General features: G+C 42.1%; 1 protein-coding gene across 4 annotated transcripts in view; it reads right to left on the bottom strand.

The window, feature by feature from the left end:
* Positions 1-23,121, bottom strand: part of ASAP2 (ArfGAP with SH3 domain, ankyrin repeat and PH domain 2) — a 356,358-nt gene that overhangs the window by 102,033 nt on the left and 231,204 nt on the right. For all 4 annotated transcript variants that reach the window (XM_077488750.1, XM_077488749.1, XM_077488751.1 and 1 more), the window contains exon 8: positions 14,482-14,557. In XM_077488750.1, the coding sequence (XP_077344876.1) occupies positions 14,482-14,557 (76 nt within the window). The remainder of the gene's footprint in view (positions 1-14,481; positions 14,558-23,121) is intronic.

Here is a 23,121-nt window from a genome sequence, read left to right as displayed (position 1 = left end):
ACTTGCAAGGTTTCCACATACTGCAGAGAAGTTATTGCCCTGCTTAGCTTAGTATCCTCCGCAAATACAGAGATTTAGCTGTTCACCCCATCCTCCAGGACGTTTATGAATAAATTAAATAGGATTGGTCCCAGGACAGAGCCCTGGGGGACCCAACTTTCCACCCCTGACCATTCTGAGTACTCCCCATTTATAACTACCCTCTGAACTCGCCCTTGTAGCCAGTTTTCAATCTATGTACTCACATGACAACTGACCTTACTTTGTACAGTAAACCTTTATGGGAAACTGTGTTAAATGCTTTTTCAAAATCCAGATACACCACGTCTACAGGCCTTCCTTTATCTAGACGGCAGCTCACCTCCTCATAGAAGGTTAATAGATTGGTTTGGCAAGAACAATTCTTCATGAATCTATGCTGATTGCTGCTAATGATACCGTTTTCATTACTAAAATCTTGTATATAGTCCCTTATCCCCTCCAAGAACTTGCATACTATTGATGTTAGGCTACCTGGTCTGTAATTCCCAGGGATGTATTTTGGGCCCTTTTTTAAATATTGGTGCTACATTGGCTTTTCTCCAATCAGCTGGTACCATTCCAGTCAGTAGACTGTCAGTAAAAATGAGGAACAATTACTTGACTGAGTTCCCCAAGGACCCTCGGGTGCAAGCTATTTGGTCCCGGTGACTTATTAAATGTTAAGTTTTTCAAGTCTATTTCTAATTCTGTCCTCTGTTAGCCATGAGGGTGCTTCATGTGATGTGTCATGAGGATAAACACTGCAGTTTTTGTTACCGAACCCCCCACCCCAATTCCCTTGCGAAGACTGAGGAGAAGAATAAATTCAATACCTTCGCCATCTCACAATCCTTTGTAATCAGATTTCCTTCCTCATTCTTTATGGGGCCAAAACTGTCTGTCCTCCCTCTTTTACGGATTATACACTTAGACATTTATTTATTTTTTTGCTCTCCTCCACTATGTGTCTTTCGTGTTCTATCTTAGCCACTCTAATTGCACCCTTATATTTCTTGTTGCATTCTTTGTAAAGTCTGAATGCTGACGATGATCCCTCAGCCTTGTATTTTTTTAAGGCCTTCTCTTTTGCTTTTATATGCATTTTTACATTGGGGTTAAGCCATCCAGGACTTCTGTTCGCTCTTTTAAATGTATTTCCCAATGGGAAATAAAAAAATCTTGCATGTCTTGCAAAACGCTCTTAAACCAAGTTACTCTCAAACCAAGGTTTTACTGTATATGAGATGGCATAGACACAGGATATCTATGTGTTTGGGCAGTCGCCAAATATTTCTTCTAAGATGGAAAATGACTGGAAAAACATGATGATATTGATTTTTATCAATGCTTAGATTTTTTTTAATAAACAGATTTGGTTTCCTAGTCAAAGTATTCTGTGTTTACTTTCTTATTGGGAGAACTGCAGCTTTATTTTCTCCAAAGACTCTGGTAGACTCCTAGCATGACTGACAAAATGTTACAGCAAGTGGACCCTCATTTTTATGTATATTTAAGCAAATCATTTTAAATTGAAAAACTGTTGAAATCTAACTATAATGATCACATTCATCCACTTTCCTTGAAAGGGAATGCAGCCAGACAATTTAGAGTCCAGTATTTGACAGAACAGATGGCTACTGATTTCTCACCAAGAATGACAGACATCTGCCTGTTCTTGTACAACTCACACATACTGTAGCTGGGATCTGCTGGTATCTTCCTGACTTGGCTGATAGAAGAATGAGGAGCATGTTTCATGAACAATTGGGTCCCTTTTCTTCTCAGAAGAAGGCCTGGATTCTTTTCTAAATGTACATAATATAACTGGATACTAACATTTATAGGTAAAGTTAATCCAGGGAATATCTGATTGCCTCTCAGGGCATCAGAAAGGATTTTTCCTGACGCCTTCATGGCAGCACACACTGGGTTGCGACTCCGCCCCCACAACCTGACAGGATTGGATTAGCTATAAATTTGAAGGGGAGACCTCCCGCTGCATTCTCTTTTTTATCCTCACCTGACGGGTTGGACGGACAAAGTTTCCTGTTACAGATGAATAAGCCTCTACCGCATTCGCCCCAGCAGGTTCAAGCCTCTCCTGTTTGGAAGTCCCTCCTGTACAGTCTCTAAAGGAGCTTCTATGGAGGGAGCCCCCCGCTCTGGTGGTCTCAAGGGGCTTTTTACTGGCATATGACAAGCTTTAAAGAAGCTTTTTTCTGCAGTGGATTCCCTTCCTTCCTTTTCTTTTCTCTTTTCTTAATATATGCACCTAGCATCCTTAGGTTAACTTTCTTACTGGAAATAAACATGTACCTTGTTTTTTTCCCAGGCAGAGGGACAGGACTTGCTGGTAACTGTTATCCCTCATGACCGCCGTCCGTTTCGCCGCTCTGCGCATGTCCAGTATTAGGTTTCTTTCTTTCCTATGTTTTCCTGCATCTGCATCTCTGAATTCGGAATTCTACTAAAGGTAAGCCCCTGTGGGGATTCTTTTTTCTGCTTGTTAAATTTTTGTTTGTTTAAATGAATTTAAATTAAAATATTATTTAAATAATTATAAAAGAAATGTTTGGTTTATATTTTTTTATGCATTTTGAGTAGTTAAATGTTTAAAAAAAAATATATATACATATATTTAATAATGTTTCGGTGGGAATTTCAGTATTCCTTCCTGCTTATGCGTTCCTTCTTACATTTTAGACTGTCCTATACCCTTTTTCTTATGGAGTCCACTGCCCACGCAGACCACCATCAGCAAGTTAGGTAAGAGGCTATACCGGATAGGTACGTATTGAAAGGGAGATCAAAAGAGTGCCAGATGCTTAGTACTGCCTTTCTTTTCTTTCGGCAGTCCAGCTGAGTCAAGAACCACAAGTTCTAGACAGGAGAAGATCCAGCCGTACCTCAAGCAGAAAATCTCGCAGAAGTCGCTCAAGATCCCCTTCACGCCACCGAAGGCATAGCCATTCACGGCATAGCCACTCACACCATAGCCAGTCAGGACGCAGGAAATCTCCTCCCTCGCACCATCAGAGCCACCATGCCCGTCCTGCAGCAAATGCTTGCTGGGTATGCGGTGCCCCGGCTTTGCCAGACAAGCTCGCTTGTCGCTCCTGCTTCAGTGAGGCCACTAGAGAAAAGGAGGCAGATGCTAGAATGGCCACGGATCTCATTAGGGAGTCTGTTCGGGAGACATTACTGGGATCAGCTATGCCAGCTGTGGATAGAGCAGTTCCTAGCACATCCTCTGCAGAGCCTCGTCTCACCCCGGCATCAGAATCCTCCTCTGAGGATGAAAGTCAAGATATGTCAGCCGGCTTTGATTTTTCCCTTGTGGAACCTTTTGCAAAATCCGTTAAGGAGGCAATTGGCTGGCAGGAGGACGCGACTAACCCCCCTAAAGTACGGAAATATTTTACAAACTTAAAAAGGGATCCAGAGACCTTTCCTTTTATCGAGGAACTTGAGGATCTCATCCGGGACGAATGGGAGAGATCAGATAAGAGAGCTAGCCTCTCCAATAGACTGGCAAAAATGTATCCCTTAAAGGAAGCGAAAGTGAGGCCTCTAATGAATGCCCCCATCGTTGACTCTTCATTAATGCGCCTTGCCCGTCATGTAACCTTACCGATCGAGGATGCGGTATCTTTCCGGGATGTTTTAGATCGAAAGATGGATCTAGAATTAAAAAAAGCTTATTCCACAGCTGGAGGGGCCTGTAGACCAGCGATTACTACGGCGGCAGTGGCCAGAGCCATCTCAGGATGGGCATCCGGAGTGGAGAAGGACCTCAAAGACGGCGTCAAGATGGAGAAAATAATATCTTCCCTGCAGGAGATCAGACTCGCAGGAGATTTCGTGGCAGAGGCCTCGGTAGATGTTATTAGATCTTCTGCTAGGTCAATGCTGGCTTCGGTGACAGCTAGAAGAGCTCTATGGCTGAAACCATGGATAGCGGACGCAGCCTCCAAAACGAATTGGTGCAGGATTCCATATGATGGTTCAAACCTGTTTGGTGCCAAGCTAGATTCGGCCATCTCCAAAGTTTCCGGAGGGAAATCAGGTCTGATCCCTTCCGATAGAAGACCTAGGGCTCAGAGAGGTCCAGCCTTCAAACGTAATATGCCAGACAAATACAGAGAATCCAGATCCTACCGTCCAGGTAGGGAGTTTAGAAGGGACTGGAGGAGCACAAAACCCTCCTTTCTCAAATTGCAGAAATCCAAGGCTACCCCGGCTGGGGATTAGCCGAAATCATTTTGAAGATCTGCCTGCCCACCCGGCCCAGGTGGGCGCCAGGCTGAAAAGCTTTTTCAAAATTTGGGCAAGACACATAAAAGACTTATGGACACTTTCCACAATAAAATTGGGTCACAAATGGAAGTTCAGGAACAGTTTTCCACCAAACTACTTCCGCTCAACCAGGCTTCCGTCTTCATTGTCCAAAAGGAGCCTGTTAGTAAAATATATAACAGAGCTGAGACAAAAGGGTGCAATCCTAGAAGTGCCATCACACCAAAAAGGGAAGGGATTCTATTCCCCTCTTTTTTTAGTGAAAAAGAAGACAGGCCACTTAAGACCCGTGCTGGACCTCAAGAGACTCAACAGAGGCATCCAAGTGGAGTCCTTCAAAATGGAAAGTTTACAGTCTATTCTCCTAGCGATAAACCTAAACGACTGGATGCTTTCTATAGATTTGTCAGACGCTTATCTTCATGTGCCAGTTCACCCGTTTTTTCAAAAGTTTCTGCGTTTTGCCATAAAACAGCACCACTTCCAGTTTCAATGTCTTCTGTTCGGCATTTCCTCGGCTCCCAGGACATTTACCAAAGTTCTGTTGCCACTAGTAGCTTTCCTCAGGGAAAAGGGATTGCGAGTACATCACTATCTGGACGATATCCTGCTGTTGGCAGAAGATCAAGAATCTCTGATTCTTCACCGGGAGATTCTCCTTGCGACCCTTCAGAAATTTGGGTGGATAATCAACTGGAAGAAGAGCAGTCTGCAACCTACACAGAGAATGATCTTCCTGGGGGCAGACCTGGACACCAGATTAAACAGGATACAGCTTCCGCATGAGAAGGTCAAACCTCTAGTGTGGAAAATGCAGAGACTATTGACGACAAATCAGTTGCCAGCCAGAGCCTGCCTAAGTGTACTGGGGTCCATGTCAGCAACTATACCTATGATACAGTGGTCACAGTGGCACATGAGACTTCTCCAGAACTCATTTCTCAGGCAGTGGGATGGAGTATCGATGCGTCAAATCATCTTTGTCTCCAGTTCAGTAAAGCAGTCGATATGGTGGTGGACACACCACAGCAATCTCGAGAGATACAGACCGATAGTCCCTGAAGTAGTAACTTCGGATGCCTGCCAGACGGGTTGGGGAGCCCATTTTCAGGACCAGGCAGCCCAGGGGCAGTGGCTTTTTCAGGCATTAGGCCTAGTCTCCAACATTCTGGAGCTCAGAGCGGCTTTCCAAGCCTTGAGAGCCTTTGCGCCACTCCTGAGAGGCAAGAATGTAGTTATCCGCATGGACAACAAGGTGGCAGTGGCCTACATTCAGAAGCAGGGAGGTACCAGGAGTGTCACTTTAATGGAGGAAGTTCAACCCATTTTAGAGTGGGCTCAGATTCACCTTTCAAGCCTAAGAGCAGTATATGTTCCAGCAGCGCAAAACATGCTAGCCGACTACCTAAGTCGAGAGGTTTTTTCCAACAACGAGTGGTCCCTGAATCCTCGAACCTTCACTCTTTTGACGGATCTTTGGGGAATGCCAGAGATAGATCTAGCGGCTACCCCAGCGAATACCAAATGCCTCAGGTTCCTATCGAGAGGGTCATTCCCATCGGCGGAAGGGGTGGACTGTCTGACTCACCCATGGAACTTCAAGCTGGGATACATTTTTCCTCCGGTTCCATTAATCGCAAGATTTCTGTCCAGACTCCGGAGATTCTCAGTGACTGTGATCGCAATCATCCCACTATGGCCACGGAGGCCATGGTTCACGACTCTTCTGCAACTCAGCCTTCAACCTCCTATTCCCCTGCGGGTATCTCCGGATCTTCTATCCCAAGGTCAGTGCCTGCATCCAGATCTAGAGAGGTTGCACCTGATGGCCTGGAGATTGAGAGGGCTAGGCTGAGAGCCCAGGGATGCTCTCAAGAGGTCATATCGACTCTAATGCAGGGTAGGAAAATCACGACCAATTCCATTTATTCTAGAATTTGGGAAAAATTCTGCTCCATGGCTCAACAAAAAGGATGGAACAGCGTTTCTCCAGAACCCGCTCACATCCTGGAATTTCTCCAATCAGGGGTCAACAAGGGTCTGAGTCTAAGTACCCTCAAGGTTCAGGTGTCTGCCCTATCAACCAAAACAGATACGAAATGGGCCTTTCATCCTCTAGTTGTCCAGTTCTTGAGGGCTTATCTGAAAATCAAACCCCCCAGGAGGCCGATTTTTCCGTCATGGGATTTATCAGTAGTTCTTCACTCCCTGTCTTCACCTCAGTTTATTCCATCTGAAAAGATCTCTCTATGGGACTTAACTTTAAAGCTGACTTTCCTGATTGCAATCACATCAGCAAAGAGGGTATCGGAAATACAAGCATTAATGATCTCGGAACCACATTTAGTTCTTTTTCCTGACAGAGTGGTTCTAAGGCCCTCGGAGCAGTTTATACCCAAAGTGGCCACTCCATTCCACTACAACCAGGATATCATTCTTCCATCAATCTCTAACGATCAGGGAGATCCACACCCTCTGGATGTGAGGTCAACCATCATCAATTACCTATCTACTACTGCCTCATTCAGGACAGATTCTCTCTTGGTCATCCCTCATGGGTCCAAGCGAGGTCAAGCAGCTTCTTCACGCACCATCGCTTCCTAGCTGGTTAGGATCATTAAGAAGGCATATTCCTCCCAGCAACTAGCAATTCCTGAAGGCATCAGGGCTCATTCTACAAGGGCAGTGGCTACCTCCTGGGCAGCATATTGCAGAGTGTCTCCAGAGACGATATGCAGAGCAGCATCCTGGTCCTCCAGGCATACCTTCATTTCCCATTACAAAGTGGATTCAGCTCACTTGTCCATGACTGACTTCGGCAGATCTATCAGAGCAAATTCGTCCGCATTATAAGGAATTAAAGTTTATTTTTTACTTGCACCCACCCGACTGGCGAGTTATTTCCCAGTGTGTGCTGCCATGAAGGCGTCAGGAAAACGGAAAATTGTATACTCACCTTCCGTAATTTTCCTTTCCTGACGCATCTTCATGGCAGCACACGGTTCCCTCCCTGTCTCTTTGTGATGATATATACAGAGAATGCAGCGGGAGGTCTCCCCTTCAAATTTATAGCTAATCCAATCCTGTCAGGTTGTGGGGGCGGAGTCACAACCCAGTGTGTGCTGCCATGAAGATGCGTCAGGAAAGGAAAATTACGGAAGGTGAGTATACAATTTTCCGTTTTTCCCTTGCTGGAGCAAATCATTTTATGCTTTGCCGTTTATTTTTTACCTTCCACTGGATCATCTGTGGGTATAGGATTGTGTACACCACTCACATTTTTGTAATTATTTTATTATATCTTTTCATGTGACAATACTGAAGAAAGGACACTTTGCTACAATATAATGAGTGTACAGCTTGTGTAACAGTGTAAATTTGCTGTTCCCTCAAATTAACTCAACACACAGCCATTAATGTCTAAACTGCTGGCAACAAAAGTACACCCCTAAGTGAAAATGTCCAAATTGGTCACAATTAGCCATTTTCCCTCCCCAAGCTGACATGCGACTCGTTAGTGTTGCAAGGTCTCAGGTGTGAACGGGGAGCAGGTGTGGTAAATTTGGCATGATCGCTCTCACTCTCTCACACTGGTCACTGGAAGTTCAACATGGCACCTCATGCCAAAGAAATCTGAGGATCTGAAAAAAAGAATTGTTGCTCTACATACCCACAGTTGATCCAGCGGAAGGTAAAAAACCCCAGCAAAGCATGAAATGATTTGCTCTAGCAGGGAAAAAAAATTCCTTCCAGATTCACAAGAGGCAATCAGATATTCCCTGGATCAACTTTACCTAAAAATGTTAGTATCAATTTATATTATGTACATTTAGGAAAGAATTCAGGCCTTCCTCTGAGAAGAAAATGGACCCAAGTGTTCATGAAACATGCTCCTCATTCTTCCATCAGGCAAGTCAGGAAGATCCCAGCAGATCCCAGCTACAGTATGTGTGAGTTGAACAAGGACATGAAGATGTCTGTGTCATTATTGGTGAGAAATCCGTATTCATCTGTTCTGTCAAATACTGGACTTTAAAGATTTCGACAGTTTTTCAATTTAAAATGATATCCTACTTGTCAATTGGTAGTTGAGGGGTATACTCACTTGTGTGAGATACTGGACTGTAGATTTTTTTTTTTTTTTTAGGATATCTCCCCCCCCCCCCCTTTATTGTTTGAACTACATGGACTTTTTTCAACCAAACTATGTACCGTATTTTTTCGCTCCATAAGACACACCACCCCAAAAATGGGGAGAAATGCCTGTATGTCTTATGGAGCAAATGCTGACCAGGCCCCCGTGTCACAATACAGGACGGCTGTCTCCAGCCGTGCGATCTCCTCTTACTTAAAGAAGACAGAGCAGCCCCAGTGGGCCAGTGGAGTACTGCCACTCGGGCTGCTCTGTCTTCAGAGTGACAGGCGAATGTGATGACGTCCTCGCAGTCGCCAGGCACAGGTCAGCCTGCTATTTAATGGACACAGGTCAGGCTGCCACTGCATTTCATGGGCACTGGTAAATATTTTAGTACACCATTTGGTTCAGAATATTTTTTTTGTTTTTCCTCCTCTAAAACCTGGGTGCGTCTTATGGTCAGGTCCGTCTTATGGAGTGAAAAATATGGTAACTCCGAAGGAAGGGTTGATGACTGCTTGCTCTTAGTTTGTCCGAAAATCTTTGAGTATGATGAGACGCACTATTTTTGGGTGGAAATGCCCATTATCATTTGTTTGTTGGTGACGTTTTTTAATGACTTGCAATGAGCCTCTGAACTACTTCAGGAAAAGTCAAATCCCTAGCACAGCCCCCTCCCTCCTTGAATGTTATGGCCTTCTCTGTCTAATTACTGTGTATGCTGGCCCAGCTCCTCTATCCCTTCCCTCCATTCATTACCCTTTATGTAACAGTTGGGGAAGGAGTGATAGGGAATACTACAGTGTGTCAGAATCTACTGGAACTGATGCCATCAAAATGGCGGTCTTGGGGCTTTTGAATATGCACACAAGGGTACCCTTACCAGGCCTGTTCCTTTGTACCAGCCTGCATTTCCAAATATATACTAGATAAATAACAGAACCTGACTGTGCCTGGTGGCTTTGGGCAGCAGAGACTTTTCATTTCCTCTAGTCTGCAAAAAACACCAATATCTGTATATTTTCAAACAGATATATTTTCTTCTTATCCAATATTTGTGTTTGGGACTAAGTGCACTCCTTATGTACACTTTAATGCATAAATCAGAGTCTAAGCTGACAAGAAAATGATTTTCAGGAAGCTGACATAGTCTTCTGAACCTCATTAACATCTGTATGCGCTAATTAAGTCCCAGAAGATTTTGATCTCTGCACTGCCACATATAGAACTCAGCCCTGCGGCTGCATCAGAGGTAATTATCGCAGCTAAAAGCAAGCTAAAACACAGCAAAAAAAATTGTAGCCCTGATTGAAACAGCTGGAAATAAAAGAGATTCATTGAACGCAAGTTGATGAAGACTTTAATCCTCTCTAAACTATACAGATAATGCAGCTGTAACACCCCTGGTATAAATGGCTGATATGAATGAAGGTTTAATGAACATAAAAGATATCCATTTATTTAGGTAGCGATTAGCATGTTCTACTTCCTAATGTATTTTAGTGGCTTCAGTGGCACTCACTCTTCTTTACTCCTCTAAAGCTGTCCATATAGGGATCAAAATGTGTCTGGCTCAGCAGGAACCGTGCTGAATTTTAAACCATATATGGCTGTTCCTGTTCAAGAGGAGCCGATCTAGTGATAGACTCCACTGGGATTGTCAGTATATTTATGCTCAATCTGCTTTTGCAGCCAGTCATCTGCAGCGCTGATCAGTGTATTCTGGCAGGGGTCGTCGTCTCACTGCCAGAATAGTGCAGTGAAGGGATTCCCCCACCCATCTCAAATGTGTAGATGAGGGAATCGAATCAGGTTTTTATTAGGTGGCTTACTGATTAAAAAAAAATTTCTCTATGGCCAGCTTAATTTAGTCTTCCAGGTAAAAGTTAGGCCTTGTTTAGACTAGCCGTTGAGGGGGGTGGCAAAAACGTGGGGTAGAGCAGCATTTGTCACTACCAACTGCTCCTCCTTAAGCTGCAATAAGCAGTGAATGGGAATGTTTACATGCCTCGACGCATCACACCCACAACAAATATGACCTGACATGTAGTGCTCGGCGGGCTTGTTCTTGCTGAACACTACGCATTTAGGTAAATGGCAAATTCCCCAAACTGCGTGCAATAGCCTAAGATGTACATCTAAAACCACCCTTTAAGTGGCATTAAGCCCCCTCCCCCCCCAAAAATATATATTGCAGCTCACCAGATTATAATATGGTGGCTGCATTTCCTTTTTCCCTTTAATTTCAACTTAGTGATCAAGCCAGTAAGGCTTGGTTCACACTGCCGCAACTTTGAATCAACCTCAGGTTATATCTGTGTAATCTTCCTGTAATGTAGGATCCAAATCACATCATTTAAGATGAGGATCCGACTTCGATGAGACTTCCATGCATGTTGCACCAGTGTGAATGGGACTTAAGGAACAAAACTGTTGTAACTGCTTAACAAGTGTTAGCTGGAATTCAACTTCAACTGGTTATTAGGTTATTAGGTCCATCTAAAATGATTAGGACTGGTACACACTATGCGTTTTTTTTTTCAATTTTTATAAAAAAAATTAAAAAAAAGTCAGCTCTTATCAGAGTCGCTGTACTAATGATCTGACGTTGGTACAATGATCTCCCCTGCTGAGCGTTTATGAGCGATAAAAACTCTCAACCATTGGCTGAGCGCTGATCGGGAGCCAGATGGTTGCTGGTTTTCCAGCTTGCACATGGCCCGTCTGTCATACACACAGGCTGAATGTCGGCCTGGTCTTGATGAACGGGCTGATGTCAGCCAGCATTCAGCCCCTGTGTACGGGGCTTTAGTGGATCTAACACTACCCTCTCACCAAAGTGACAATGTTACTGTCCAAAAGGTGTCTGCATTGCTCCTCCATCCACAGTGGAGACACCCTAAGATAGGAAGTGTGTTAGTTGCCAGATTACAGGGGGGAAATAAAGGGGGGAAAAGCCTAAAAAAAAAAAAAAAATAAAAAAAAAAAAAAATCAATGCAGACACCACAGTTAAGAATCGGCAAGCTGAAATACAATCTTTTTTTTGGTGTGATGAGTTAACCTATCATCAAGACCTGGTGTTTATTTTTTATATGGAAAGAAAAAACTGTTGGTGGTAACGTGCATAGATTTCCTAAAATAATTTTATCCTAAAAAAAATTGTGTGTGATCAATGTGGAGTCAACCTTCGTGTTCCATCCTAATTAAAACCAAAGTGGGTATTGAATTATCTTATACGTATCAACCTACTATGGGTGGGTACTAAAAACATGTAAACATTCATTTAGGTATGCAAAAATGGTGGAAATATTGTTAATATTCAACAATGTGCTAGTTCAGAACAGACTGTGCAAACATGTGCAAAAAAAGATGTGCAAAAAAGCAACTAAGGATCAGAACAACCAGGGATCAGAAATAATTCAACCAAAAAATCGCATGAAGACGCAAACTATGTGCAAAAAACAACAACTAAGGATCAAAACAACCAGGGGTCTGAAATATTTTCAACCAATAATCGCATGAAGACGCATCTGTGTCCAATGTAAGTCCAAAGTTAATATTTGGCTTAATAATACTGCCTCTTCAGATTATTGTTGTAATTGATGCATAAAGTCAATAGGGAATATTTGATTCACTCGTGCAAATAGTGCGGGTTTTCAATTAGAGAACTTCATCCCCGGTGCGCCACTCAGTGCTATAGTATGTAAATGCTCTCACCAGAGTTAATGCCCCTGTGGGGCTGGATGGACCTTCACAATGTAAGCCACTGTGTCGCTCTCTGGCTGCTGCTGGTGCACTGGGTGAAGCTTCGTTATTCCGTCCGTATGGTATCCAACGTTAATTATATATGAGGAAAGACATATCCATAGTGTAATACATTCTTAACCAAACGAGTGCACACAACGTGGCCACGCCCTACGCGTTTCGTCACTACGACGTCCTCTGGAGCGTAGTGACGAAACGCGTAGGACATGGCCACGTTGTGTGCACTCGTTTGAGACGAACGGCTGAGTTTTTCCATACGCATATGCTTTTAATATTAAATGTGAGTAGTTTTTAATACCAATAAACGAACGATTTGGTTAAGAATGTATTACACTATGGATATGTCTTTCCTCATATATAATTAACGTTGGATACCATACGGACGGAATAACGAAGCTTCACCCAGTGCACCAGCAGCAGCCAGAGAGCGACACAGTGGCTTACATTGTGAAGGTCCATCCAGCCCCACAGGGGCATTAACTCTGGTGAGAGCATTTACATACTATAGCACTGAGTGGCGCACCGGGGATGAAGTTCTCTAATTGAAAACCCGCACTATTTGCACGAGTGAATCAAATATTCCCTATTGACTTTATGCATCAATTACAACAATAATCTGAAGAGGCAGTATTATTAAGCCAAATATTAACTTTGGACTTACATTGGACACAGATGCGTCTTCATGCGATTATTGGTTGAAAATATTTCAGACCCCTGGTTGTTTTGATCCTTAGTTGTTGTTTTTTGCACATAGTTTGCGTCTTCATGCGATTTTTTGGTTGAATTATTTCTGATCCCTGGTTGTTCTGATCCTTAGTTGCTTTTTTGCACATCTTTTTTTGCACATGTTTGCACAGTCTGTTCTGAACTAGCACATTGTTGAATATTAACAATATTTCCACCATTTTTGCATACCTAAATGAATGTTTACATGTTTTTAGTACCCACCCATAGTAGGTTGATACGTATAAGATAATTCAATACCCACTTTGGTTTTAATTAGGATGGAACACGAATGTTGACTCCACATTGATCACACACAATTTTTTTTAAGATAAAATTATTTTAGGAAATCTATGCACGTTACCACCAACAGTTTTTTCTTTCCATATAAAAAATAAACACCAGGTCTTGATGATAGGTTAACTCATCACATCACTGATAGGGTTTAGCACCATAACCTTTTTATTTTACACTTTTCATTTCCCTCTCCTCCCTATTAAGGAAGTGAGGGCTTCAGGCACAGGCAGCTCTAACCCAGTATATTTTCTTTTCTCTCTTCACTTTTTATTAATTTTATTTCACATATTTCTATCACATTGGAGATCTGATTTTTCCATAGCGCGACTTTAGTTATTCATTAATCTTTTTTTTGGTTTGGGGTTTAAATCTCCAGACTAGCTTCACCTCAACATAAAATGTACTATGGAAACGCAGTCAATAGATTGTTTGATCTGCCGCTATCAACTCAAACACATATGAAATAGGGATGCAAATTCAGCTTGGAGAGCAGTACAAGTTTTTTTTGTTCCTTTAAAAATTTTCAAAACTACTTAAAACCAAATAAATATTTACTGGTAAAAAAAATTAAAATAAAAAAAAATAAATAAAAAATAAACTTTCAGCAACAAGAATGTAAGACTTAAGCCCCTTCCACACGAGGTGGATCCATTTCAGCGGAGTCCGCCAATTCAGCAGGAGATCTCTCCAGTGCTCTCCAGTGGCCTGCTGAGTGCTGCTGATCCCTATGGAAAGAGCAGACGAAAAACGAGCAGCATGTCCTTTTCATCAGATCTCATCTGATCCACCAGGATGGATGGTGAATGTATCACCATAAGTCTGATTTTAGGGGATCGAAGAGGATCGGATGTCAGTGGACATGGTCACCGCTGACATCCGTCGCTCCATAAACCTGCATGGACTGTCAGATCCACCTAGAAAACTGACAGGTGGACCTGAACCGCCCCCCCGTGTGAAAGGGGCCTAAAAAGGGGGGGGGGAGGCACTGGGCCACGTGCTTAGCAGCAGTAAGCAGTTTACATAAACAACTAATTCTGTGATTGGAATCCGTGTGCATAAATATATTTATATATTTGCACATAAAAGATGTTTTTTCTACATCGACTATTAAATTCTGAATGCAGGGAATGTAATTGCTACCAACAAGACCCAATAGGAGCCTATTTTTATTTTTCAGAGCCTAATCAACAAATCCCAGCAATTAGCCACTGATTGCTCATCATGCATTAAAAATGAATATTACCGTGTGCAGATCTGTTGATAGTTTCTCAATAGAGGGCTTGAGGCTTTCAACAGCTTTCAGTCCATCTTGAAAAAAGCTAGAAAGAAAAAGAGACCCGTTAGGAGGTCAGACTCCGTACAGCTGATGGTATCTGTAATGCATCAATGTAAATTATGGAGCAACCAATATTAAACAATGACAAATTATCCTGAAAGCAAGTTGAGAGTTGTGGCAGTTCATTATGTACAAACACCATTACAGCACACTGAAAGTAAAAAAAAAAGCGGGGGGGGGGGGGGGGGTGTATCTGAAAGAAGGATTTAAAGCAAAACTCAATTTTATTAATTTGTATAGAAGTGCTTAAAGTGAACACTTGTTATCAGACCAAGGCTGGCCATACATTATACAATTTTCCTTTAGATTTACCAAAACCATATAATATTAGGTCAAACCTAAACACTTTCAATTTGTATGCAATCGGGCAGGCCCTTATCTTAATAGTTGAAGATAAATCTAAAGGAAATTGAAGAAAATTGCATAATGTATAGCCAGCTGAACAGCACACCCTTATCTATAAAAAAGAGCAACACCCCACTCCAATCTCACAAACACACTTCTGGGAGAAAAAAAAATAAAATACACACTTTATCTACTGTATATTTATAATATATTGAATATTTTATATTGTACAGAACACTAAGGATGGGTCTTGGGTGGATGCTATATTTCATCCCATTAGTCTGGCTCACACCCATGCAGGTTGCAGTTGATGCATATTCCAGGTGCATTTTGCATTATTCAGTACAATTAATACTTTTTGATTTACTGAAGTTTATGGAACCAAAAATAACCTGCTGTGGAAAAAAAAAAAGTGTCCCTTTCTATAAAATACACAGATGTGAAAGTAACCCATAGGAAACTACGTTAAATGGACTGTAGTGTGTTTTTGAAAAACGCGCTAAACAATGCATAGGTGTGAACCAGGCCTTAAGGTGATGATTTGTGTGCAGTTGTTGGGTAAGAAAAAACCTCCAACCCTGATTATGGGAACTCAGCTCCTGAAAGAGCTAAGCCTATCTCCAACAAGAAGCCCTTGAAGACAGTAGGTTCCTAGGGCAGGGGCAGAGGAGTGCAGAGTTATGCCGCGTACACAAGGTTGGATTTTCAGACGGAAAATGTTTGATGGGAAATGAGGTCTGATTAAATTTTACGACAATAAAATCCGTTGTCGGAAATTCCGATCGTGTGTACAAAATTCCAACCCACAAAGTTCTACGCATGCTCGGAATCAAGCAGAGGAGCTGCACTGGATATTGAACTTCAATTTTTTCGGGTTTGTCGTATGTCACCGCGTTCTTGACGTTCAGAATTTCCAACAACATTGTGTGGCCATGTGTATGCAAGATAAGTTTGAGCCAACATCCGGAGTATTCGGGGAGCTACATAAGGCCCCTTTCACACTGCCGCGACTTGAAAGTCACGCAATTTTGCTGAGATTTTACCACTATTTCAGGGGATGCCTGTGTAAACTTGAGGTCTATGGGCCTAAACTCGCATTAAAGTCAGACCAAAGGAGTACAGGAACTACTTTGAAGTCAGTACGATGCAATATAAATGGTACTCATTGGAAATCTTAGGGTACGGCTTGTCATATGACTTTGCAGTCTCAAGTCCCAAAACAAGTGTGAAAGGAGCCCATTTGTTGGGAGCTGCATAAAAGTGCTCAGGCTGGACTTTACTTCCTGTGAGTAAAAACCTTGTGTGGCTTAAATTTTGTGCAGAGCCATTTTAATTTGCTGCTTAAAGCGTTGTTTTGTTTGCCTTGAGAAGAATGAAGACTTTATTTAAAGATGGCTTTTTATGGTCCTGAAGCACTACCACAGTTGCCAATGGCTCCAGTGGCTGCCTCTCTGTCCTGTAAGAGAGAGATCAGAGAGTCACTGCTCTTGGGCTCAGCCCTGGATCAAGATCGGGCTTAGGTAACTATTTAAGTGGGGGCTGGACGGAAGAATACCATTTGAGAGGTTTTTATACCTCAAAGAGAATGTATTAAAAAGTTAAAAAATTTAATAAAAATAAAAAATTTGCCTTTTAGACCCCTTTAATGCATTACATGCTGGAATTCATTGTGTACTGTCATTTATGGGCACAGGATGGTTAGTCTTGGGTAAAAATATCCTTAAAAAGCCCTGCTAGATACAGGGCCTTGAAAAAGCATTCATACCCTTTGAAATTTTCCACATTTTGCGATGTTACAACCCAAAACGTAAAAGTATTTGATTGGGGTTTTATGATATGACACTGCACCTCACCCTGAACACTTCATCCCCACTTGAACGTGGCGGCAGCGTCATGATGTGGGGATGCTTTTCTTCGGGAGGGACAGGGAAGCTGGTCTGGGTTGATGGGAAGATGGATGAAACAAAATACAGGGCAATCTTAGAAGAAAACCTGTAAAGCCCCATACACACTATCAGTTTTTCTGCTGAGTTTTTCCTTCAGGTTTACCAAAACCATGTAGTGCAAGGGCCTGCCTCATTGCATACAAATTGAAACTCCTAAGGTTTAACCTCATATTATATGGTTTTGGTAAATCTGAAGGAAAAAAAAATCAGCAGAAAATCGGATAGTGTGTACGTGGCTTTAGAGTCTCCAAAAAATTATAGACTGCAGTGGAGGTTCACTTTCCAGCAGGACAAAGACCCTAAAAATACAACCAGAGCTATAATGGATTGGTTTAGATCAAAGCATATTCATGTGTTAGAAAGGCCCAGTCAAAGTCCAGACCTAAATCCAATTGAGAATCTGTAGCAAGACTTGAAAATTGCTGTTCAGACGCTCTCCATCCAATCTGACAGAGCTTGAGATATTTTGAAAAGCAGAATGGGCAAAAATGTCACTCTAGATGTGCAATGCTGGTAGAGACATTCCAAAAAGACTTGCAGCTGTAATTGCCGGGAAAGGTTGTTCAAAAAACGATTGACTCAGGGGACTGAATACAAATGCCCATCACACTTTTCACATATTTATTTGGAAAAAAATTGAACTGTTTATCATTTTCCTTCCAGTTCACAATTATGTGCCACTTTGTGTTGGTCCATCACATAAAATCCTAACAAAATACATTTACTTTTTTGGTTGCAACATGACAAAGTGTAAAATTTCAAGTGGTAACATGCTTTTTCAAAAAAGCAAAAAAAAATGACTTATTGTAGCTGATTCTGGGGGGGTCTAGGTGTGAATAGTGGTCCCTAGGCTCTTGATTCCAGTCTTGGATTATTATTTAATAAAAGGTATAGGATATAACGTAGAAAGACCTTCTACATATAAATCGACTGTATTTTTTGCACGCATTTGACTGTGACTTACAGTTTTCACAAAACCTGAAGTAGTAGAGTTGAAGACCCATGAAATGTGTTGTGAATTATCGATTATTGCCTCTGACCAGACTATTTTATATCAAGGAGCTCTATTTTATATGTCAAGTGGAGGTTAGTGAATGATGATATATCGTGAAAATATATACATTTTCTTATGCACTTTTTTATGTATTGTAGGTCAGTATACACAAAATACAACTGTTACGCATAAGTTGCAATATGTTTTATTGGCTTTACAATAAACAGTTGAATTTTTAACAGTATGGCATGTGTATTGCACTACTAGGCACCTATAGTCCAGCATTTCTACAAAATTGGTTTGATTACTGGACATCAATAAGAAGAGATATAGCGTTATAGTCACTAGAGAAGTATATGCATTGTGAATAACTAGGAGATGGCAGTGGCTAGCTAAGAGTTAACCGCACAGCCCTGGGCATATGAAGATGCAGCAGGCACAGAGGGTACACAGCTGCTGGATCCTACCGCTCGCTGCCAGTCCACAGTGACTAATGTAGCTGCACACAGCAGAGCACTCCAAAAAATCGTTTAGCAAATTAGTTTTCTCCACCGATTCCTTTGGCCGTGGTGTGCTGTAAATCAAAGATACCGTAATCCGATTATCAGATCCATTTATGTGATTAGATTTTCAGGTTAGAACGTCTGCTGCAGAATGGAATATGCTAAAAGCCAATGACAATTGGAATGGAGGGGTGGATGTAATCAGAGAGTAAATGTTTGGGGGCAAAAGAGGCTGGGATGTGCTTGACATTACATTAACATTGCAAGTAATACAGCGTATTGATGAGCATTAGTAATGGTGCACTGAATATACTCCCTGGGGCAGAGAGCGTCCTGATCAATTGTCATTAGCAAACAGGCAGCAAAAAATAATTCTACATCACCTTCAAATCATGATAAATGCTACAGCAAAATTAAAGAGCAAAACCAGACCAACAGGGAAAAACGCAGTTGGTATATTTCTACAGAACATACTAACAAAAATCTGTTGGTACCCTTACAGCTCATTAAAACAATAACTTGTTCCTCCTGAAAAGTGACAAAATGAAAAGCAATTGTCTCACGTAGAACTGTATGCCTATGGTATGTAATAGTAAAGCAAAGAACGTGTAAAAGGATAACTATGATTGCTCATTGTACAAAGATATTCCAACATGGCCTTGAAAAAATTAGTTGTTATATTGTATCTCAGTGATATTTCAAAGCAACTATTTTCAGTCATTAATATTGCACATCTTCAATCTTGCCATGAGTCAGCCTATTTATTTGGAGAAAAGTAATCACTTTGCTGTTTAGTATCATCTTATACGCAACACTGAACATGAACCAGAGAATGCGAGGGAGCCGGTTGTCTAAGAAGGTCAGGCAGAAAATTATAGACCAACGTGTCAAAAGTAAAGGACCATCTTCAAGCAGCTTGATGTTCCTGTAACTAAAGTTACAAATTTTAAAGACGTTTAAAGAGGAGCTCCAGGCCATAAAATTAACAGTCAGCAGCTACAAATACTGTAGCTGCTGACTTTATAAACAAGCACGCTCACCCGTCCAGGGATCCAGTGGTGTCCTCACCCAGACAGATTCTTCAATCTGCTTCGGGTGCAGGCACCGGCATCTTGACTAAGGGAAACCAGCAGTGAATCCTTGCGGCTTCACAACCGGATTTCTAATTGTGCATGCGTGAGTTGCGCTGCATTTTGTGAATGGTCCAGCTGTCTTCTGGGACCTGTTATGTGTCCCAGAAGACTGCGGGGGAAGGAGGAGAGGCCAAACTTCCGGCTCCGATTACCAAGGCAGGTACCTGCTCCCCCCCCCCCCCCCAAAGAGATACAAGCTTAACTTGAGGGTCTAGGTACATCAGCATCTGACTGCACCATCCATCACTTTTTGAGTGAAAGTGGGCTCAAAGAAAGAAGAAGACCTAGGACAGTGATGGCGAACCTTGGCACCCCAGATGTTTTGGAACTACATTTCCCATGATGCTCATGCACTCTGCAGTGCAGTGGAGCATCATGGGAAATGTAGTTCCAAAACATCTGGGGTGCCAAGGTTCGCCATCACTGACCTAGGAGGTCTAAAAAGCCATACTGAAATTTGTTAAAATGCATATGACAAGACACAATGGGGGGATTTTCTAAAACTGGTGCACGCAGAATCAGGTGCAGCCCGGCATAATAACCAGATAGCTTCTAACTTCAGCTTGTTCAATGAAGCTTTGACAATAAAACCGAGAAGCCGATTGGTTACTATGCACAGCTACAACAGATTCTATGTGCACCAGATTTTGTAGATCTACCCCAATGCTCCAGGCAGCGATGTCCTTTGGACAGATACAAAACTGGAGCTTTTTGGCAAGTCACATCAGCTACATAAAAGAAAAGAACAATGAACCTACTGTGTGTAGGAAAAGGCCTGGTGGTTCCAAAGTTCCATTTATGCTTTCAATGCAGCAGAATTTTTTCTGTACCCTTCCTGAAATCTGTGCCTCAATACAATCCTATCTTGAATGTCTACAGACAATTCCTTGGATTTCATAACTGTGAGACCTTATATAGACAGTTGTGTACCTTTCCAAATCATGTCCAATCATCTGAATTTGCCATAGGTGGACTCCAATAAAGTTGTAGACAGGGGCGGACTCACCATTCAGCCACTCAGGCACTGCCCGAGGGCCCCAAGCCACTAGGGGGCCCCATCAGTGTTGCCAGCCTCAGTAAAACCAGGGACAGTATGTAAAAATCTTTTTTTTTTTTTTTTTTACATCTGTCTATGAAATGTCCCTTACTGACATCCTTTTGGTCTAAAAATCTAGAGATTATAGCTGCCCCACCTCTCAAGTATCTTCTTAGCCAATAGAAACATGTCTGTGTATACTGTGTGATTGTATAGTGTGTGTGTGATTGTATAGTGTGTGTGTGATTGTATAGTGTGTGTGTGTGTGTATAGTGTGTGTGTCCCCATTATCTCTGATTGCCTGGGGGCCCCATAATCTCCTATTGCCCGGGGGCCCATGAGTCCACCCCTGGTTGTAGAAACATCTCAAGGACGATCAATGGAAAAAGGATGCAACTGAGCTCAACTTTGAGGGTCATGGCAAATGCTGTAAATACTTATGGACATGTGATTTTTTTGTTTATTATTTTTTTAAATAAAATTTGCAAAGATGTCAAACTTGTTTCACGTTGTCATTATGGGGTATTGTTTGTTGAATTCTGAGGAAAATAACGAATGTAATCTATTTTGAAATAAGGCTGTAACATAGCAAAAAGTGAAGCGCTGTGAATACTTTCTGGATGGACTGTAGGTGCCACCCTCAAGAAAGGAGGAGAGAGTCCCTCATCAGATATTCAGCATTGTATGTGTGTGTATAACCTCAGATAATGGTATTGTAATTCAAAGCTCAGTAGTAATCCACCAATCTGTAACCCCAGAGAAGTGGACTTGTACTAGTCATCTGCTGGCTTCAAAATGATCCATATGAGATTTTTATTTGCAATATTTAAAGTGATATTCAAGCCTGTTTTTGTTTTTTTGGCGAGTTCAGCATTCCAGGTACACCTTTACATCATCTGCCCCTTTCTAATATTATTAAAGCAATTGCAAAGGAAAAATTGAAAAGGAAACCGATGCCAGGTTTACATAAATATACACATGTACACCAATTTTCACAATTTGTACTGAGGTGAAAATTATTTTGAGTATAACTGGATTGACTTTTGAATTTTCTACGCTTGTACTGGGTATATATTATATATATATATATATATATATATATATATAAAATAAAAAAAAGTTTTGGGTGCACAGAAGGACGTCATGTATATTACAATTGCAGATGGTGATAAAGGGATGCCAAATTCCATTCCGAAGTGGCACAGCTTTCTTTCAGATGCTGCGCTGTGACCCCATGTAGCAGTGTGAGCCATGCAGGTGTGCCTTGTACAGGCTCTGTCTTTGGACATTTAATTAGATAGCAGTGTGACAAATCTGCAGTAATATGCTACCGTCAGACTCTTCTGTCATCAGTCTTCACTCCGAGTGTGATTTGCCTTATTAGACATAGTAATTACAAGCTATGGTTAAGGGGTTTTGTGCATGAAATTGGTACTTGATTGCTGTTGTGTGCATGTTCTGTAATTAAATCACAGGTGGCTGCAATCATTAGAAGAACGGTTTATGCATGTTGCTGCAGTGATCTGATCTTTACCGCCAGCAACTACAGACAAGCTCATGTCGCTAATATTTAAAGGGCAAGACTACTCATAACATGTTAGATTTTAATGCATCGTGGCTTAAAAGAGAAGTATAGCTAAAGCCATACTGGGGCACAGAAGTGCACTTATTTCTGCACTCCTGTCCCCCAGATTCAGTCTGCTGTCAGCTGATGTCACAGAGCCAGTCCGGGCTCTGCAAGGATCCTGACTTTAAGGTGGGGATCCCCCCAGATGCCTGACCATCAACTGGCTCAGCCTTTTAGTGCCCTTCTGAGAGTCTGAGTCAGCCACTCTTACCTCCTCTACAGCCCAGGGCTCCAGTGAGTGCTGGAGGGGTACAGCAGAGAGCAATGACAGACAGTCACCGCTCTCTGCTTAGTGACAACCGAGGACTTCGCAGTCAGCAGTGATTTGATCACTCAGTTCTGGGCCTTAGAGCTGGCAGGGGACATATGCAGCATCGGAATAATGCTGCAGCCATATGGGTGCATACTTTGCTTTTTTTTTTTTTTGCTTTTTTTTTTTTTTACTATCCCACTCTTCTTCCTTAAAGTGATATTAAATGCTATTTTACACATTTTCCATAGCTGATTTAACCACTTACTTACTATTCAAGATTCCTTATTCTCTAATCCTTGCCGCCATCATGACCACTGCCCCAATGTTTCTCTTGCAACATCCTATGGAGTCATCCTTGAATGCAGGGGCTGGAGCTCTGCCTGCCAACACTGTGCATAAAAGAAAACACAGCCCCATAGTCTAAAGGGCTGTAGACAGGATGAATATCGGGTGGTATCGGCCAGTCCAATAGAAACTGGCGGACATTTGCCCCGCGTTTACAGCAGCCGGTCCAGCTTCTGTCAAAGGGGCATGGCCGAAAAAGGTCTACCGATCGGTGTGCCCGGGGGGTTCAACTGGAGGGACAGTCCCCCTGTCAGAACACAATGGCTCAACAGGGGAGATCGCTATACTAACATGGGATTGCTAGTACAGGATCTCCTCCTGAGCTCTTCAGTTTAAAAACAAGACACACCATTGCTCCACCCTCC

Source organism: Lithobates pipiens, unplaced genomic scaffold (assembly GCF_037356315.1).
Source record: "Lithobates pipiens isolate NorthernLeopardFrog02 unplaced genomic scaffold, aLitPip1_a1.2 Scaffold_18, whole genome shotgun sequence".
Classification (NCBI taxonomy): Eukaryota; Metazoa; Chordata; class Amphibia; order Anura; family Ranidae; genus Lithobates; species Lithobates pipiens.
Note: the sequence above shows the minus strand (reverse complement) of the source record. Positions and strands in the feature narration are given on the sequence as shown.